Source organism: Palaemon carinicauda, chromosome 19 (assembly GCF_036898095.1).
Source record: "Palaemon carinicauda isolate YSFRI2023 chromosome 19, ASM3689809v2, whole genome shotgun sequence".
Classification (NCBI taxonomy): Eukaryota; Metazoa; Arthropoda; class Malacostraca; order Decapoda; family Palaemonidae; genus Palaemon; species Palaemon carinicauda.
Genome location: NC_090743.1, coordinates 4148603 through 4163184, shown reverse-complemented (window position 1 = coordinate 4163184; position 14582 = coordinate 4148603). Strand labels below are relative to the sequence as shown.

At 37.0% G+C, this 14582-nt stretch overlaps 1 protein-coding gene across 1 annotated transcript in view; it reads left to right on the top strand.

The window, feature by feature from the left end:
- LOC137658889 (DNA-binding protein SMUBP-2-like) overlaps positions 1-14582 on the top strand; it is a 54196-nt gene that overhangs the window by 26431 nt on the left and 13183 nt on the right. Inside the window, exons 6-9 of the mRNA XM_068394012.1 lie at positions 1280-1422; positions 5224-5372; positions 8208-8345; positions 8574-8712. Coding sequence (XP_068250113.1) covers positions 1280-1422; positions 5224-5372; positions 8208-8345; positions 8574-8712 — 569 coding nt within the window. The remainder of the gene's footprint in view (positions 1-1279; positions 1423-5223; positions 5373-8207; positions 8346-8573; positions 8713-14582) is intronic.

Below are 14582 nucleotides of genomic sequence, written 5' to 3'. Positions count from 1 at the left end.
AATGTATTTTTTTCTCAATTAGAAAACTCTTTAAGAACTGAAATTATTAAATAAGAATTCTTATAGTGAAAGTAAACTCTCTTTGGGGTAATCCCTAGCAAGAGAAATATTTTGATTCAGTGATCTGGTTAAACTACCCAAAATTAGTTTATGTATTGCTTTTCTTTTGTTTTTCAAACTATTTATGAGGTATCTGAGATTTTGCAGACTGTGAAATTGGATATTGTTATGAGAAATGGTATTATATTCTAAAAGAAGTAGAACAAAAAATATATGTTTTAAGTGCAATATAGATATTAAGGAAACTATTTAAAATTCATCATTGCCATTATGTTTGTTTTTGAATGCCTAATAAATGGGATTTTAGTAGGCCTAGTCATCTCAAGATTTTATTTTATATATAGAAATCAACACTAATTATTGTAAAGTTGTTTTATTAGACAACATTACAACTGGAAATTGAACCTATTCCGGCAATTTTCAGCAATTAAAAGCGTAGATGAAATGTAATTATGTTGACTGTCAGCATGAACCTGATAAGTTACCTTGAAAAATTATGAAAGATGTAAAAGTATTGTATTACTATTTATTTTGCTGCTGAAGAAACTGCTCAGTTGATACGATACAGTTATTCCAATTTTTATTGATGCAATTGAAGCTTGCACTAGTAATGATAATTCAGTGAAATGTCTTATGAAATATTTATAAATTTTATTTTGACACCAAAATGGCTGCCAGGGGAGAGGCATCATACGGCACTGTACGAGACTAAAATTAACAATATATTTAATTTTACGCGTGTCGCTACCTCAACTTATCAAAATTGATAATTGCAATACTTAACTTGAGAGTAGGAGTCTCCAGAAGTTCAGACAGCTTCACTACACAGAAAATAAAGGTTCCGAACACAAGAACGCGTGTTGATATCATGGTGCTATAAAAGGAATAATGGGATTCGTGTGGGTAGTAGTGGTAGTAGCGGGCAGTAGTCGGATGTAGAACGGCACCTCGTAGTAACGGGGATGTTGAGAAAGGAAAAGACTAATTGGTAAGGGACCTCTGATAGTGGTTTTAGCACACCCCAGTTACTATACCGACACCCTATAAGGGTGAGCGAGCTGGGTATATTCCTGGCATTCCATGCAACTTTTTTTCTTGTATATTTAGCAGTATTTATATCTTAGAAATGGTGCTTTAAGGAGCATTTCACAGAGCAACACAGGTTGAGCCCAGATAAATATTTAAAAATTTTATGTTATAGTCTTTCTAAACTTTACAGAAAAGCTTGATGACTCTCAGCAAGAAGCTGTTAGTTTTGCCCTGAGGCGAAATGATTTGGCCATAATACATGGTCCCCCAGGGACTGGAAAAACCACTACATTGATAGAGGTTATTAGACAGCATATCAAGATGAAATCAAAGGTGAGTACAACAGAAGAATTATTATCCCTGGATCTTCTTATCAAGAGAGTTAATTGGTATAATTTTTCAAAAGGTGATTGATCTGCTCAAGGTAATGATTATTATTTGTTCCTACATAAATACAAACCATCATCTTTTAATAGGAGTATGATTTCAATGAAGCTGGAATGGAGACGAGTAGCACTATGAAGGGAGAGGATATGTAACGGCTCCTCACCTATCCTCCTCCTTAGATTCCTAGACTGGGTTAAGTCTGTTTGGGCTGCAGATATCTATGGTTATCAACGGATACGTCCCTGATTATACACGATATTTTAGGATAGTCGTTCTGGGTGTTAAAACCCTGTGATACCTGACGGTAATTCTCTTGTAATATCACTCACAGAAATAATATACAGTAGGAAGCTGCCTGAACGAACTTCCATGGCTTAAGTATCTCACCCAAAAATAGATTTTTCCTATGTCAAAATCTGTTTAATGAAATAAACATAGTTGCCTGTCGTGTGGGAGGTAAGCCCTACCCACCTGGCAGGTGGAACAACCATCACTGTGATTTATGCTGCAGTGCTGTATTGGGGTACTTCCTTGGGCGTTTGTTTTCGCTGACAAATCCTTTTTCTCTTTTTTCGTTCTTGAGTGTTTGCGCTGTTTGTTCTTGACGGCGGTTCCACGGGGACACCTGTTTACCCTTTTGGTCATGTGAAATTGAAACGGTCTTACTGCCATTTGATTTTACGCCTCCTTAAGCATCAAGGCTTGAGGCGTAGAACGAATGGCATTTTTTCTTCTTTTCTCATAAAGACGGCTAATTTTTTAGGTCCTAAGTTGTCTGATACCTTTTAGAAGTTAGTAAAATGAGGTTCTTTTTGCACTTGTTAGATTAGTTATGTTACTCTATAGGGCAAAAGTGTTTGCTTTAGCTCTAGCCCTACTGACTATCACCCAGTATCCATAATTACCACATCATTTAAAATTTTTTAATGTCTTTAGGCAAAATGCCTACATACGTATGCTAAAGGTAATTATTTCTTCTATGATTTGGAGGTTGTCTTTTGCAAAGGTCTTTGAGCATGTGACACCCTACTTACAATTTCCAATACTGTTCAGAAATCTCTTGATTGTGATCAGGAAGTTTGATTGATTGGTCTTTTGATTTTAGCTCTGCCTTTGAATGTGTTAATCATGAGCCTTTTGTTTTTAATTCAAGCGGATGGGAATACAGTAAGTGGGTTTCATCCTAGCATCATATATTGAATTTTTAAGCAATAGCTTGCAGAGAGTAGTTGTTGATGGGCACCATAGTGAGTATAGGAATGTAATATCATGTGTCTTACCCCAATACTTTTTATACTACTGTATAGTAATACCTTGACATACGAGCATTCCAAGTTACAAGCAAGCCGCCCAGCAAATTTTTGCATTGAGATATGAGCACACTTACAGTGCTAGCGCTAGGTGGTCAAGCGCTTAGGAGCTCTTAAAGCCTGCATCACTCATTCGTTTCGCATCATCTCCGACTGCTTTACGCGTTAACAAGCATCTCCCGTGTTGTTTGATTTATTTACGTGATTTTAATGTATATTTGTAGAAAATTATCCAAATAAGTGATGGGTCCAAGTAACTTCCTTATTTGTTAATGGAAAAAGGGTTTTTTATGAAGGAAAACCTTATTTTTGGGGAGGAGTTGCATGCTCTCCAAGCTCTTTATTGTAAAAGGCTAGAACAGAGAATCCAGTATGACATACATACCAGTGTAATATTGTTTCCCATACTCTAGGGCCAGTGTATTAGCATGCGAAGTATGGTCTCTGTTTGTATAAGGGAAACTTAGTTCATGCTCGCTAGAACTCGATACAGTACCTCAGTTGCTTAAATTCATCTTCTGTGAGTGACGTCATTACTATGTCATCACCTTGTAGAACCATAGTTGGATACATTACTACTAACACATCAGTTTATCAGTTTGCACCCAACCTCCATATCTGAATTCCCTACTGAAAAACAAGCCAAAGGTTCTGACAGTGCAAGGGATGCCCTTCTTAGCCTTATGAGGGCTTTTTGGGATTAGTTCAGGATCTATAACACCAAGGCTCTTTCTTGCAGCGACACAGCAAAGTAATTGTGTCTCCAATATTGTGATGTCCTTATAACTGTGGCTTGATATACTTCTAGTGTACTCATTTGTGTTTGAAGAGAAAGCCGTCTGTACATGAGATTAGGGTCCTCTTGGCTTTTGTTACCTTTAAGAGATGTGTTGATATTTCAACCATGCTAAGAGCAGGTATGTGTCAATGTCAATGATCTTTCAAAAACTTTTACTTTAGACACATTGTTAAGCTCAAGGGTGCTTAGATTTATATTCTGGGTCTGTTTTTCACAACAGGACATATTTTACTACTGGTGAAAGATGTAGAGCATTCTTTTTCCTCTTCCTTCCTCCCTTTGTTTGTGCCACTTCCGTCTTCATGTCTCAATAGAAAGTTGGTAGATCTTTTTTGGCTTTTGTGTAAGTATCACAAGTAGAATCTATTACTTCTCTTCAAGGTTGTTTACCCACATAACAAATAACCCTACATGGATTTGGTTTGGATGACTAGTTCAGGCTATTCAAGCTAATTTTGAAACTAGTGAAGTTTATGTAACATTAAACTTAACTATATCCATACAAACCCACCAATCATAAGTGAGTGCCTCTGCCCAATTCCTTCAATCTAGCTGTGTGATAAACCTTATGTGAAATAATAAGGTCAGAGATTTCCTCAGTACTATTTACTGGTGATTCAAAAGCATGCATATGTCAATTATCCCTTTTGGCTAATCCACTTATTTTATAATGAAGATACTAGCCAAAACTGTGAATTGTTGTTTATTGATACATTAGTAAATAATCGCCAGTAGTAACTGCCTTTTTAGTATCAGGCAATCCCCTGTCCTATTTAAGTTTATGATTAACAGTTGTTAGTTTTGTATTCTATCAACTCAAGGACCAGTTGCTTTATCACATTCCCAAGCTGCAAGCTCATTGCAAGGGGCTAGATGATCTGCTAGCTTTTGAAAATTATGTAGGCTCAATCATTTCACAAGAATCCAAGTACGGTGAAGCGATCTATCTAGCAAAAGCTTTTGTGATGATAAGACAAGACATGCTCCATCATAAGTGAAATTTCAGCAGCACCTTTCATAACACTGACCTACAATAGGCTCTATGACCACCGCTGTTGTAATTTGTACGTGTGATTGGACATGATGCAAACATCAAGTCTCAAATCTAGCATGGAACATTAAAATCTGAGCTTTCTATATAATAACTCCTATAGTACAACTGCTTTGCAAAATAAAAGGAAAGAGCAGATGCTCACATGCATTCCAAGAAATGGGAAGCACCTTTCACAGTCTACATGGGCTTATATATATATGTCAAGAGGGGTTACATATTTAAAACCAAGTTGAATATAAAGAATAATCGTTGAAACCTTATCCTATAGATTACTAATTTAGAAGGGGTACAGAAACTGAAAGAATGTATTGAAAGATTTTGTTTTATTTAATTAACTGACCTCAGTCTAGTAATGGTTTTACCCCTATGCCCTAATAAGATATTCAGTCTTACAAACTAGAATTGCCAAGAAGCAGCATATTGGAATAAGTAATGGTTAGCAGTTTATTTTAACAATACAGTACAGTATCAGTCATCACTGATATGTTGTTTTACATTTTAGGTACTTATGAGAATGTGATGTTTATATAAAAAGTATATTTTTTACTATTAAGTATCATAACTTGAAAAAATGTGTTTTCTAGGTACTTGCTTGTGCCCCTTCCAATTTGGCAGTAGATAATTTGGTTGAACGACTTGCTACAGCTGGTGTACGTGTTGTTCGTATTGGTCATCCAGCTCGAGTTACATCGCTTACACAAAAATACACACTTGATGCAATTTTGCATAACTGGTAAGTAAAGTACAGTATGTTTACAATGCAGTGCAGTAGTATTTGTACTTATTCACAGACATCAGTGTCTCATGTGAAGTTAGATGTCAAATGCATTCAATCTGTTCTCTTCCTTCTTGTCCTGTTTTTTGTCTGAATTTTAATCTGGCCTAGATCTTCATCTAACCTCTTTCTGTATTATTTCCTACTAGTCTGGAGGCAAGTGTCTAAAAAATGCCTTCCTTGGGGTTTTTGCGTATGTAAGTGTGGGTGAGGTCTCATTTTTTTCGTTTTGTTGGGCTGATTACAAATATGAATAGTGATATGCTCAAAAGCTGTTAGTAATTCCATCACTATCAAGATGGCTGCTAGAATAGTTTCAGTGTAAATTTGAAAAATTTATGGTATGGTTATTACCGATGATATTGATGTTATAGAGGTTTAGAAGTCTTATATTGACATGTGAATCATGAATTAAGATTATGATTAGCTCAAAGATAGATTGGTTTGAAAACCATTATGGCAATCAAACTCTTAGAAATAAGATGGATACTTTCTAAGTATTCAGTTAACTAATTTGCTACGACTTTTTCTAATATTTTAGATAAGACCGGGAGTAGAGAAATTGGCCTGTAATTAGAAATTTTGTCTCTATCTCTGCTTTTAAAATAAGGAACAACTTGGGGATTTTTCTATGTTTCTGGGTAGACATTAATTACGATAGATGTATTGATAATTATAGTAATGTAAAATTCAATTATATGTAAAGTATCTTTTATAAAATGTAGCGGTATACCATCAGATCCGTACGTATTTGACTCTTTGAGAGAACTAATGACAATGACAGTATCGCACTCAACAGGTGACGGTTTAAAAGAACATAACTGATTGTTTGTGAATGTATTCAGTTCGTCGGTTTGTGCTCGTGTTATTTCTCCCTAGTTCCTCTTGCGTTCTTTCATATGTCTTTCTTCCTACATTTGCAAAATACTCATTAAATTTCTCTGCCTTGTCAGTTAAATCTTCATTTTCTATTTGAGATTCTTTGTTAGCATTATTGGGGAGAATTGAACACACTTTTTTCAAAGAAGTACGTAAGTTATTTTTATTACTTTTAAGTTCGTTCCTGTAGTGTTGTTTCTTACTATTATCCATTTCAATCTTTACTTCTTTTTTCTCTTTAAGATTATTTCTCAAGATTGTATTATTCCTATCCTTATTGATATCATTTTGCAATTATTACTATTATATTTTGTTTGATGTTATTTGTTATCCAGGGTTTAGGGGGCCGGGTGATTACTTTTGTTACTATTGGAGTACATGTATCAATACATTTGGTTAAAGTGTTCGCTAAAACTTGTACAGTACTTGAGAACTTACATTATGAGTGTTTGAAATACCATTTAAAGTGAGTGTTTCTTTCATCATCAAATTACAGATACTTTCTTGAGAATAATTCTTCAGGCTTCGGAATGTTTTATGAATCGGCTGTTTCTTAGGTTTTACGTAAATTTAAGGTAACTATGTTAGCTTAGTGGTCGCCTACTGGGGTTGGAATAACGTCCGATTCGAGTACCATTTCCTTATTATTAGTAATTAGTAAATCTATCAACGTTGCCGAGTCTGAAGTTACTCTGGTTGGTTTTGTAATGAGTTGGTGTAACTTTAGGTTATTCACAACTTTATACACTTTTGTTGTCTGTTTTGAGCAACTCATCGTTAAAATCAGAAATATAATTAAAATATGAAGCATTTGCTTTTGGGTGATAATATATACAACCTAAAATAATTGATGGTAATTTACAATGTTGAACTGATACCCATTTAGCTTCAATGCCTTCCTGTTTTTTATGCAATTATTTATTACATATACCTTTTAAATAGTCTTTGATATATAAGCAAACTCCACCTCCTTGGCTATGATCATCTCGATAAAGTTGACAAGAGGGAATATTAATATATGCATCATTCGTATAAGGATATAGCCACGTGTACTCACACATGAAATATTAAAATTGTCTTTTTCTAATAAATGTTCAACTACATATTTACTGCATAAGATTGATTGTGCATTGATATATATAATAGTTATAAAATTAAGGCTATTGGTAGACCTAAACTCTTTGGGGCTATGATCTTGGCCATCTTTCTAGCTTTTGGCAAAATATTACTTAATTTGCACTTATGACCATATTTGTGCTATAGTAAATATATACCCATATTTTGATAACTGACCCAGTCTGTCTCAACCACCTACAAAGGCTCCAAAGCTTATACCAGGAAGATCAAACATCCTAGCAGATCAGTTGAACAGAGGAAACAAGATTCTTCCAGACAAATGGTCTCTCCTTCCTGAAGTATTATGTCTGTAGATTTTGAATTAGGGGTGATGACCAAATGCCACTCTGAGCCAGGTCACTGTAAAACAAATACCACTATAGTGGAGTTGGCTGTAACCTATTGAGGTTTTAGTATGATGATGTTTATTTTAACCCTTTTACCCCCAGTCTATTTGGAACTTTCCAATCCTTTACCCCCAGGGGTTATGTTTTTTTCAAGCACATTTTGCAATATAATTTATTTAAATTGCCCTAACAGCCTTAATTTTCATCATAGAGAGGTCAGGTTGGTCTCATTCTCTTGGAAAATGCATGAAGTTTCTGAAAAAATTATCAAAAATATGCAAAAAAAAAAAATTTAAATAGCAGTTTTTTGCGAAGACGTACCGGTACATCCATGGGGGTAAAGGGATGGGTTTTGTGAAACGTACCAGTCCGTCCTTTGGGGGTAAAAGGGTTAAAGCTGAACAGTTCTTTAGTTATTACAAAAAGATAAATCCCTCTATTTATTTTTCAGTGAAGAAGCAGAACTTCTAAAGGACATACACAAGGATATCAGTGAGCACCTGAATAAATTAAAGACTACTAAGGAGAAAGGAAGGAGATTTCACATAAGAAATGAAATAAAGTTTTTTAGAAAAGAATTAAGAGAAAGGTAAGTAACTTGAAATGGTTTACAAATGTGTAGACCCTCATCGTTATTTCAGTCACTTAGCTTAGAGTCGTATAGATATATCCTTTTAAACAAGATCTTCTCGATACCCTGGAATAAAATTATAAGATTAAACTGTATTTATTTCATCATAATATTTTCATCAAGCTTGAAAATTCAATTACCAGTTTTCTTCAAGTTTGATGATGGTTTTATCTGTTTAATTTTCAGAGAAACAAGGTTGACAAAGCAAATCCTGACAACGGCTGATGTTATTTTAGCTACACTCACTAGCTGTGGTAAAGATGGTCCGCTTCGTCACCTCCCTCAGGAACATTTAGATGTCACAGTGATTGATGAATGTTCTCAGGTAATGACCTGTTTCAAATATCCAGATTGTATTCTTCTCTTTTTTATATGGTATATATAGTTCATTATTGAATGGTATCATGAATAAGATACATACATATACCAAGGCACTTCCCCCAATTTTTTGGGGTAGCCGACATCAACAAAGAAACAAAAACAAAAAGGGGACCTCTATTCTCTACGTTCCTCCCAGCCTAACAAGGGACTCAACCGAGTTCAGCTGGTACTGCTAGGGTGTCACAGCCCACCCTCCCACATTGAATAAGATATCATCATTACTTGTATATACATAATGTAACCATTTAAGCAAATATAACTTGGTGTTAATAGCTTAGAATTCGTTTTTATTTGGTTATGATTATTGAGATGACCATGAAAATTGTATGACCAATTCAAGACAGTAGAAATACTTTACAAAATCCTGGACCACTGTGCCCTAGACTTCAGTGTTGTCTAATGTATTATGATTTTCATGGACTGCGTGCCAGTATTAGATACCTTACATTTGCCGCCATACAGTATGATATTCTATGGTTAGAAACTTTGAGCTCCTTATTCCAGGTTTTAAGAAACCATTCATTTTGAAAAGTGGTGTTATTCCTTGGTCAAGGGGAATGGCAGTGTGTATTAGGATTGAGTACCCTGCCTCTCATAAGTTCTCTTACGAATGTGGATGTCATGAGATTCAGGACGTGAAAGTTTGTGGCAGGCATAACCACTTTTATTTGTCTTCCATCTATTGGAATCCAGACTTGGATGATTCAATATTTGAATGTTTTATCATTATGACTAAGATAAAAGTCAGGCCTCTTTTGCGCATGTTGGTGATTTCAGTGCTCATCATAGGGAATGGTTAAATTCTGTTTCTCCTACTGATTGCCTAGGCTTAAGAACCTTGGGCTTTACATCTGAATCAGGCTGTTAGCAAATCGTATATGAGGGTGCTCACAGGTTTGGTAACTGCTTCGGCCTTGGTGTTATAACAACTAAGGTTTGTCCTCCAGTTAGGACGTTTGATCCTGTCATGATTTTGTTAATAATTATGACTGGAGGAGCCTGTCTGATGTATTATACTCATGCAAGATATACAATATATAAAATTTCAAGCAGACTTCAATGGAATTTTGAGTGATCTCTTTTATTTGAATGGGTCACAATTGTTTGAGTGTTGTCTGTTCTCTTGAAAATCTGGTCACCATAATTAATAGACTGAACCCATTTCCTGTGTAAAAATACTGAGTAAAAGATAAACCCTGGTTCAATAATGACTTGTTCTCATGAATGAGAATGGGGTCAACAGAATTGATAGTCGTATTCCATATTGTGTTAAAAGACCAAGTAGAAAAACAAGTCCTGTTTCAGTGATGATTGTAGACTCTCTTATCTGGTGAAACAGGAGGTTTATCATCTTTGTAATGGTAACAGAACATATTTAACTTGCAGTAACTATACTCAACTAAGAGCAGTTGCTCCGAGAGTTTATGGTTCAACTGAAAATGAATAAAATTTGACCATAAAAGAAACAATTGCTACTACAACCGAAGAACATAAATGTTGGACTACCCTTAAATCTGCACTCTTTGATGTAGACTTAATAGCTCCTACTTTAGTTGAACCAGATGGCTCTGTCACTCACTGTCCAACGGGAAAAACAACCCTTTTGACTGATGTGTTTGACAGTAAGCAGAGTAATAAGTTCAATGTTCTTCATTCATGTTTTCTCGAGTCTAAACCAACTAGTTTAGCTTTTCGGTTCTGTGAAATTAAAACACACTTGATAGACTTTGATGACTATGGAGATGGATACCCAAATGGTATTTTTCCCTTTTAAAAAAATGCTGATTTCTTAGCTCCTAAGTTGCCTGTTATTTCTAGCAAGTTAGCAAGAATAGGTTATTTTTACACTTGTTAGATAATTGTTAATGTTACTTCATTAGGTAAAGCATTTTTCAGTAGTTTAAAATATACCACCCAGGACAATCATATTTGGCCTGAAACAGCACTTGTGGGGTTCTTATCCTCCAGAGCAAGGGTTAAAGATGCAAATGACCAAAGTTATTGATATGTTTAACAATAACCTTCGCCACTTACAATTGGGAGGTTGGGCTGTGGCACCCTAGCAGTACCAGCTGAACTCGGCTGAGTCCCTGGTTAGGCTGGAGGAACGTAGAGAGTAGAGGTCCCCTTTTTGTTTTGTTTCTTGTTGTTGTCGGCTACCCCCCTAAATTGGGGGAAGTGCCTTTGGTATATGATATGATATGATGATGACTTACAATATTTTAAGAAAAGAGTAAATTTTAAAGAAAATTTCATGAATGAATTATAAAACTAATTTGAATATATAAGTTTTACTCAAAAGACTCAAAATGCCAAAGTCATAAAGACCAAAATAAACACTCAATGATACAATACACTCCATTAACACTTGTAGTCTAAACTTGACCAATCACAGTTTAGTGTTACAAAAATGTGCGTTTAGTTTTACATAGCCTAAATCACATCAAAACTGGCTTATATGGAATTAGAAGGAAAATATTATGAAATCATTAGTATAACAATAAGCATAAGCATAATACAGGATACATCAAAATTATCATCAATAACCAATAGCATGTAATAATGATTTATGAAAATAGGATAACCAAGTCAACTGGACTAAGACATCTTGAAAATGATTAAGCTTTTAATTAGGATATTACGCTCCTTTGCAATACTAAAGTATAAGATTTCAACACAACCCTAAAACATGCTTAACATACACCCGACCCTCTTAAAGATGTTAACACTTTACTTCGGTGTAACCTTTCCTGTATCAACAGGCTCAGCTCGTGACCTGCATGGACATTTCCTTGGCCTCACAAAACCAATGTCCATTTACCTGTAATGAAGCAATCCCATTAACAATACTTAAAACCTTATAAATCCTGACTTTATATTTTAGAAAGCAGTACAATCTAGTCAGGTGTATTCAGTGTAGAGTTCAACATCCTCTTTGAGGCAATCAGCATAGAACTAAGTGTGTTGGTATTTTGCCTAGCTGAGCAGAGGTATTTATTTTTAATTGATTTTATCCTGAGATTCCATCATTTATCCACACATGGTCTGTTATTTGCACATTCTATACTCAGTGTGGATATGGTGTGCACACCAAAGTGTTTAGCTATGGGCAAGTGCTTGAAAGAGAAGTGCAGATATGTGAGGCATTGCTGTAATATTATTATTATTACTAGCTAAGCTACAACCCTAGTTGGAAAAGCAAGATGCTATAAGCCCAAGGGCTCCAACAGGGAAAAATAACCCAGTGAGGAAAGGAAATAAGAAAATAAACGATATAGGAAGTAATGAAAATTGAAATAAAATACTTTTAAAACATTAACAACATTAAAACATATTTAATTTATAAACTATAAAAGGACTTATGCAAGCCTGTTCAACATAAAAACATTTGCTGTGAGTTTGAACTTTGGAAGTTCTACTGATTCAACTACCCGATTAGGATGATCATTCCACAACTTGGTCAAAGCTGGAATAAAACTTCTAGAGTACTGTGTAGTATTGAGCCTCATGATGGAGAAGGCCTGACTATTGATGATTATTGAGTTGTTGAATCGGTTTAATAATTTTGTGGTTTGTTATATATAATTTATTTAAAAAAAACAGTAAGCATTTAAAAAAATACTTGTAATTTTAGTGGTATTATTTTCATAATTATTTGAAGGAAAAATTTAAATAATTTTTATTATATGAAAAAAAAATTATTTGTCTTCAGTAACATAAACAGCAACTTGGAAAAGAATAGATTACAGGTTAAGATTATTTTTCAATATTTAACTTAGCCGGTGATTATATAGCTGCAACTCTGTTGCTCGACAGAAAACTCTAAGGTAAAACTCGCCAGCGATCGCTACACAGGTTGCGGGTGTGCCCAACAGCGCCATCTGTCGACCAGATACCCAGTTCTCAGTGTAAACAAAGACTCAATTTTCTCTCTGTCGAGGTGTCGACAAGACGTACTTACTCGCTGTTGCTAAACTGGAGTTTTTTCAATATTTAACTTAGCCGGTGATTTTAATAGCTGCAGCTCTGCTGCTCGACAGAAAACTCTACGGAAAAAATCCGCCAGCGATCGCTATGCAGGTAGGGGGTGTACTTCAACAGCGCCATCTGTCGTCCAGATACCCAGTACTCATTGTAAACAAAGAACTCAATTTTCTCTCTGTCGTGCTACCGGCAAGACCTACTAATTCGCTGTTGCTAACTGGATTTGTTTTCACAACTATTTGGTGAAGTACACTATTCTAGTTTTGAGCTTTCGCTGTGCAGGCTTTCTCTTCAATAAATCCTTGCATTCTTTTTTTGATTACGGATTATTTGTTGATGACTTTGGATAGTTTTTGAATTCCCCTTTGACCAATTCAAAATGGCTGACCCTTCTCAAGTCCCAAAATTCAGGAAGTGTAATGCTAGGGACTGTTCAAGGCGTCTTCCGAAGGCCTCTATCGATCCTCACACTGTTTGTTCCAATTGTCGGGATAAAACCTGTCAATTGGAAGATCGATGTGAGGAATGCTTTGGGCTTTCGGAATTCGATTTTATCGAATTCCAAAAATATACACGTAGGCTAGAGAGAGATAGAGTCAGGAGAAGTTCCTCTCGTTCTGTTGAATTTTCCTCTCCTCATGCCCCACAACCTATTCCTTCCCCTGTAGTGGTTGCTCCTAATCCCCCTTCTGGCACTCAGGAACCTTCGATGGCTGATATGATGCGTGCCATCCAAGCTCTGGGTGAGAGAGTTGAGTCCCTGGCTAGTGACCGTAACCAGCTCATGGCGGACGTCAAGGAGCTGAAGTGTAAAAGTGCAGTGGGAAGTGATAAAGTGAGTGATAGTGTTGTGGATAGTGTTGCGCTTGAGGGTTCGTCTGTTTGTGCCTGTCGTCCTCCTAGTCCGGGACCTCTTGCAAGCTCCCAAGTCCAGGGGAGAAGCAATGTCGTACGACCAATGGGTTCGAGAGGCTTTAATCAGCGAACAGACGTTCCCTGCGTGGTTTCGGGCGTATCTACCCAAGATCGCCCCTACCACACAAAGACGAGAGAGCCCATTTATACCTCGTCTGCGGAAGAGGTTTCTCGCAAGAAACCATGGACCAAGGTCTCACGACCGTTAAAGCGCAAGTCGGTCCCTTCCGCGCAAGTCCAACGGCCCAGCTGTAGCCACTGGGTCAGTTCGGACTCGCTGCAGTCTTCCGATGACTGCTCACCTCCTAAGAGAGGCAAAGCGGTACCGCCTCAGACAGTTACACCGTCTGTCGCCGCACCTGCTCCTGCAGACCCTAAGTGGTCTTTGCTGCAGAGCATGCAGTCCCAATTAACGTCATTGATGCAGGACTTTCGTGCGGAGAAGGTTGCTGCTGCACCAGCTAGTACAGCCTCTTGCCTACAACCAACCACACACTCGGTTGTGCGTCCTGTGGACGCTGAGGCGACCTTCTTGCGCACTCCAGCTGAGAGAGTCCCGCCACCCATGCGTTCCAGTGTGCCCTGCCAGCCGCATGTTGACGTTCAGCGACGCACGGAGCCTTCCGTTGACGTTCGCGAGGTACAACAACCGTCAGAGTTGTTTTGTTTTGACGCGGTGCGTCAACCTCCGCAACCCAGTGTGGTTGCCACTGCTCACCCACATCAGGCCAGACAGTCTGGAGTAGACGCTGTGCGTCCCCGCGCTGCTATGGTTGTTGCCAGCTCACAGACTGGGCAACAGTTCCATGACGTTGCGTCCGGTTCAGTCACGCATGCACCCGTGCGACCGGACTCAGCTAACCAGCCGTTACCTACTCCATTGCCGCTTCCTCCTCAATACTCGGACAATGGACT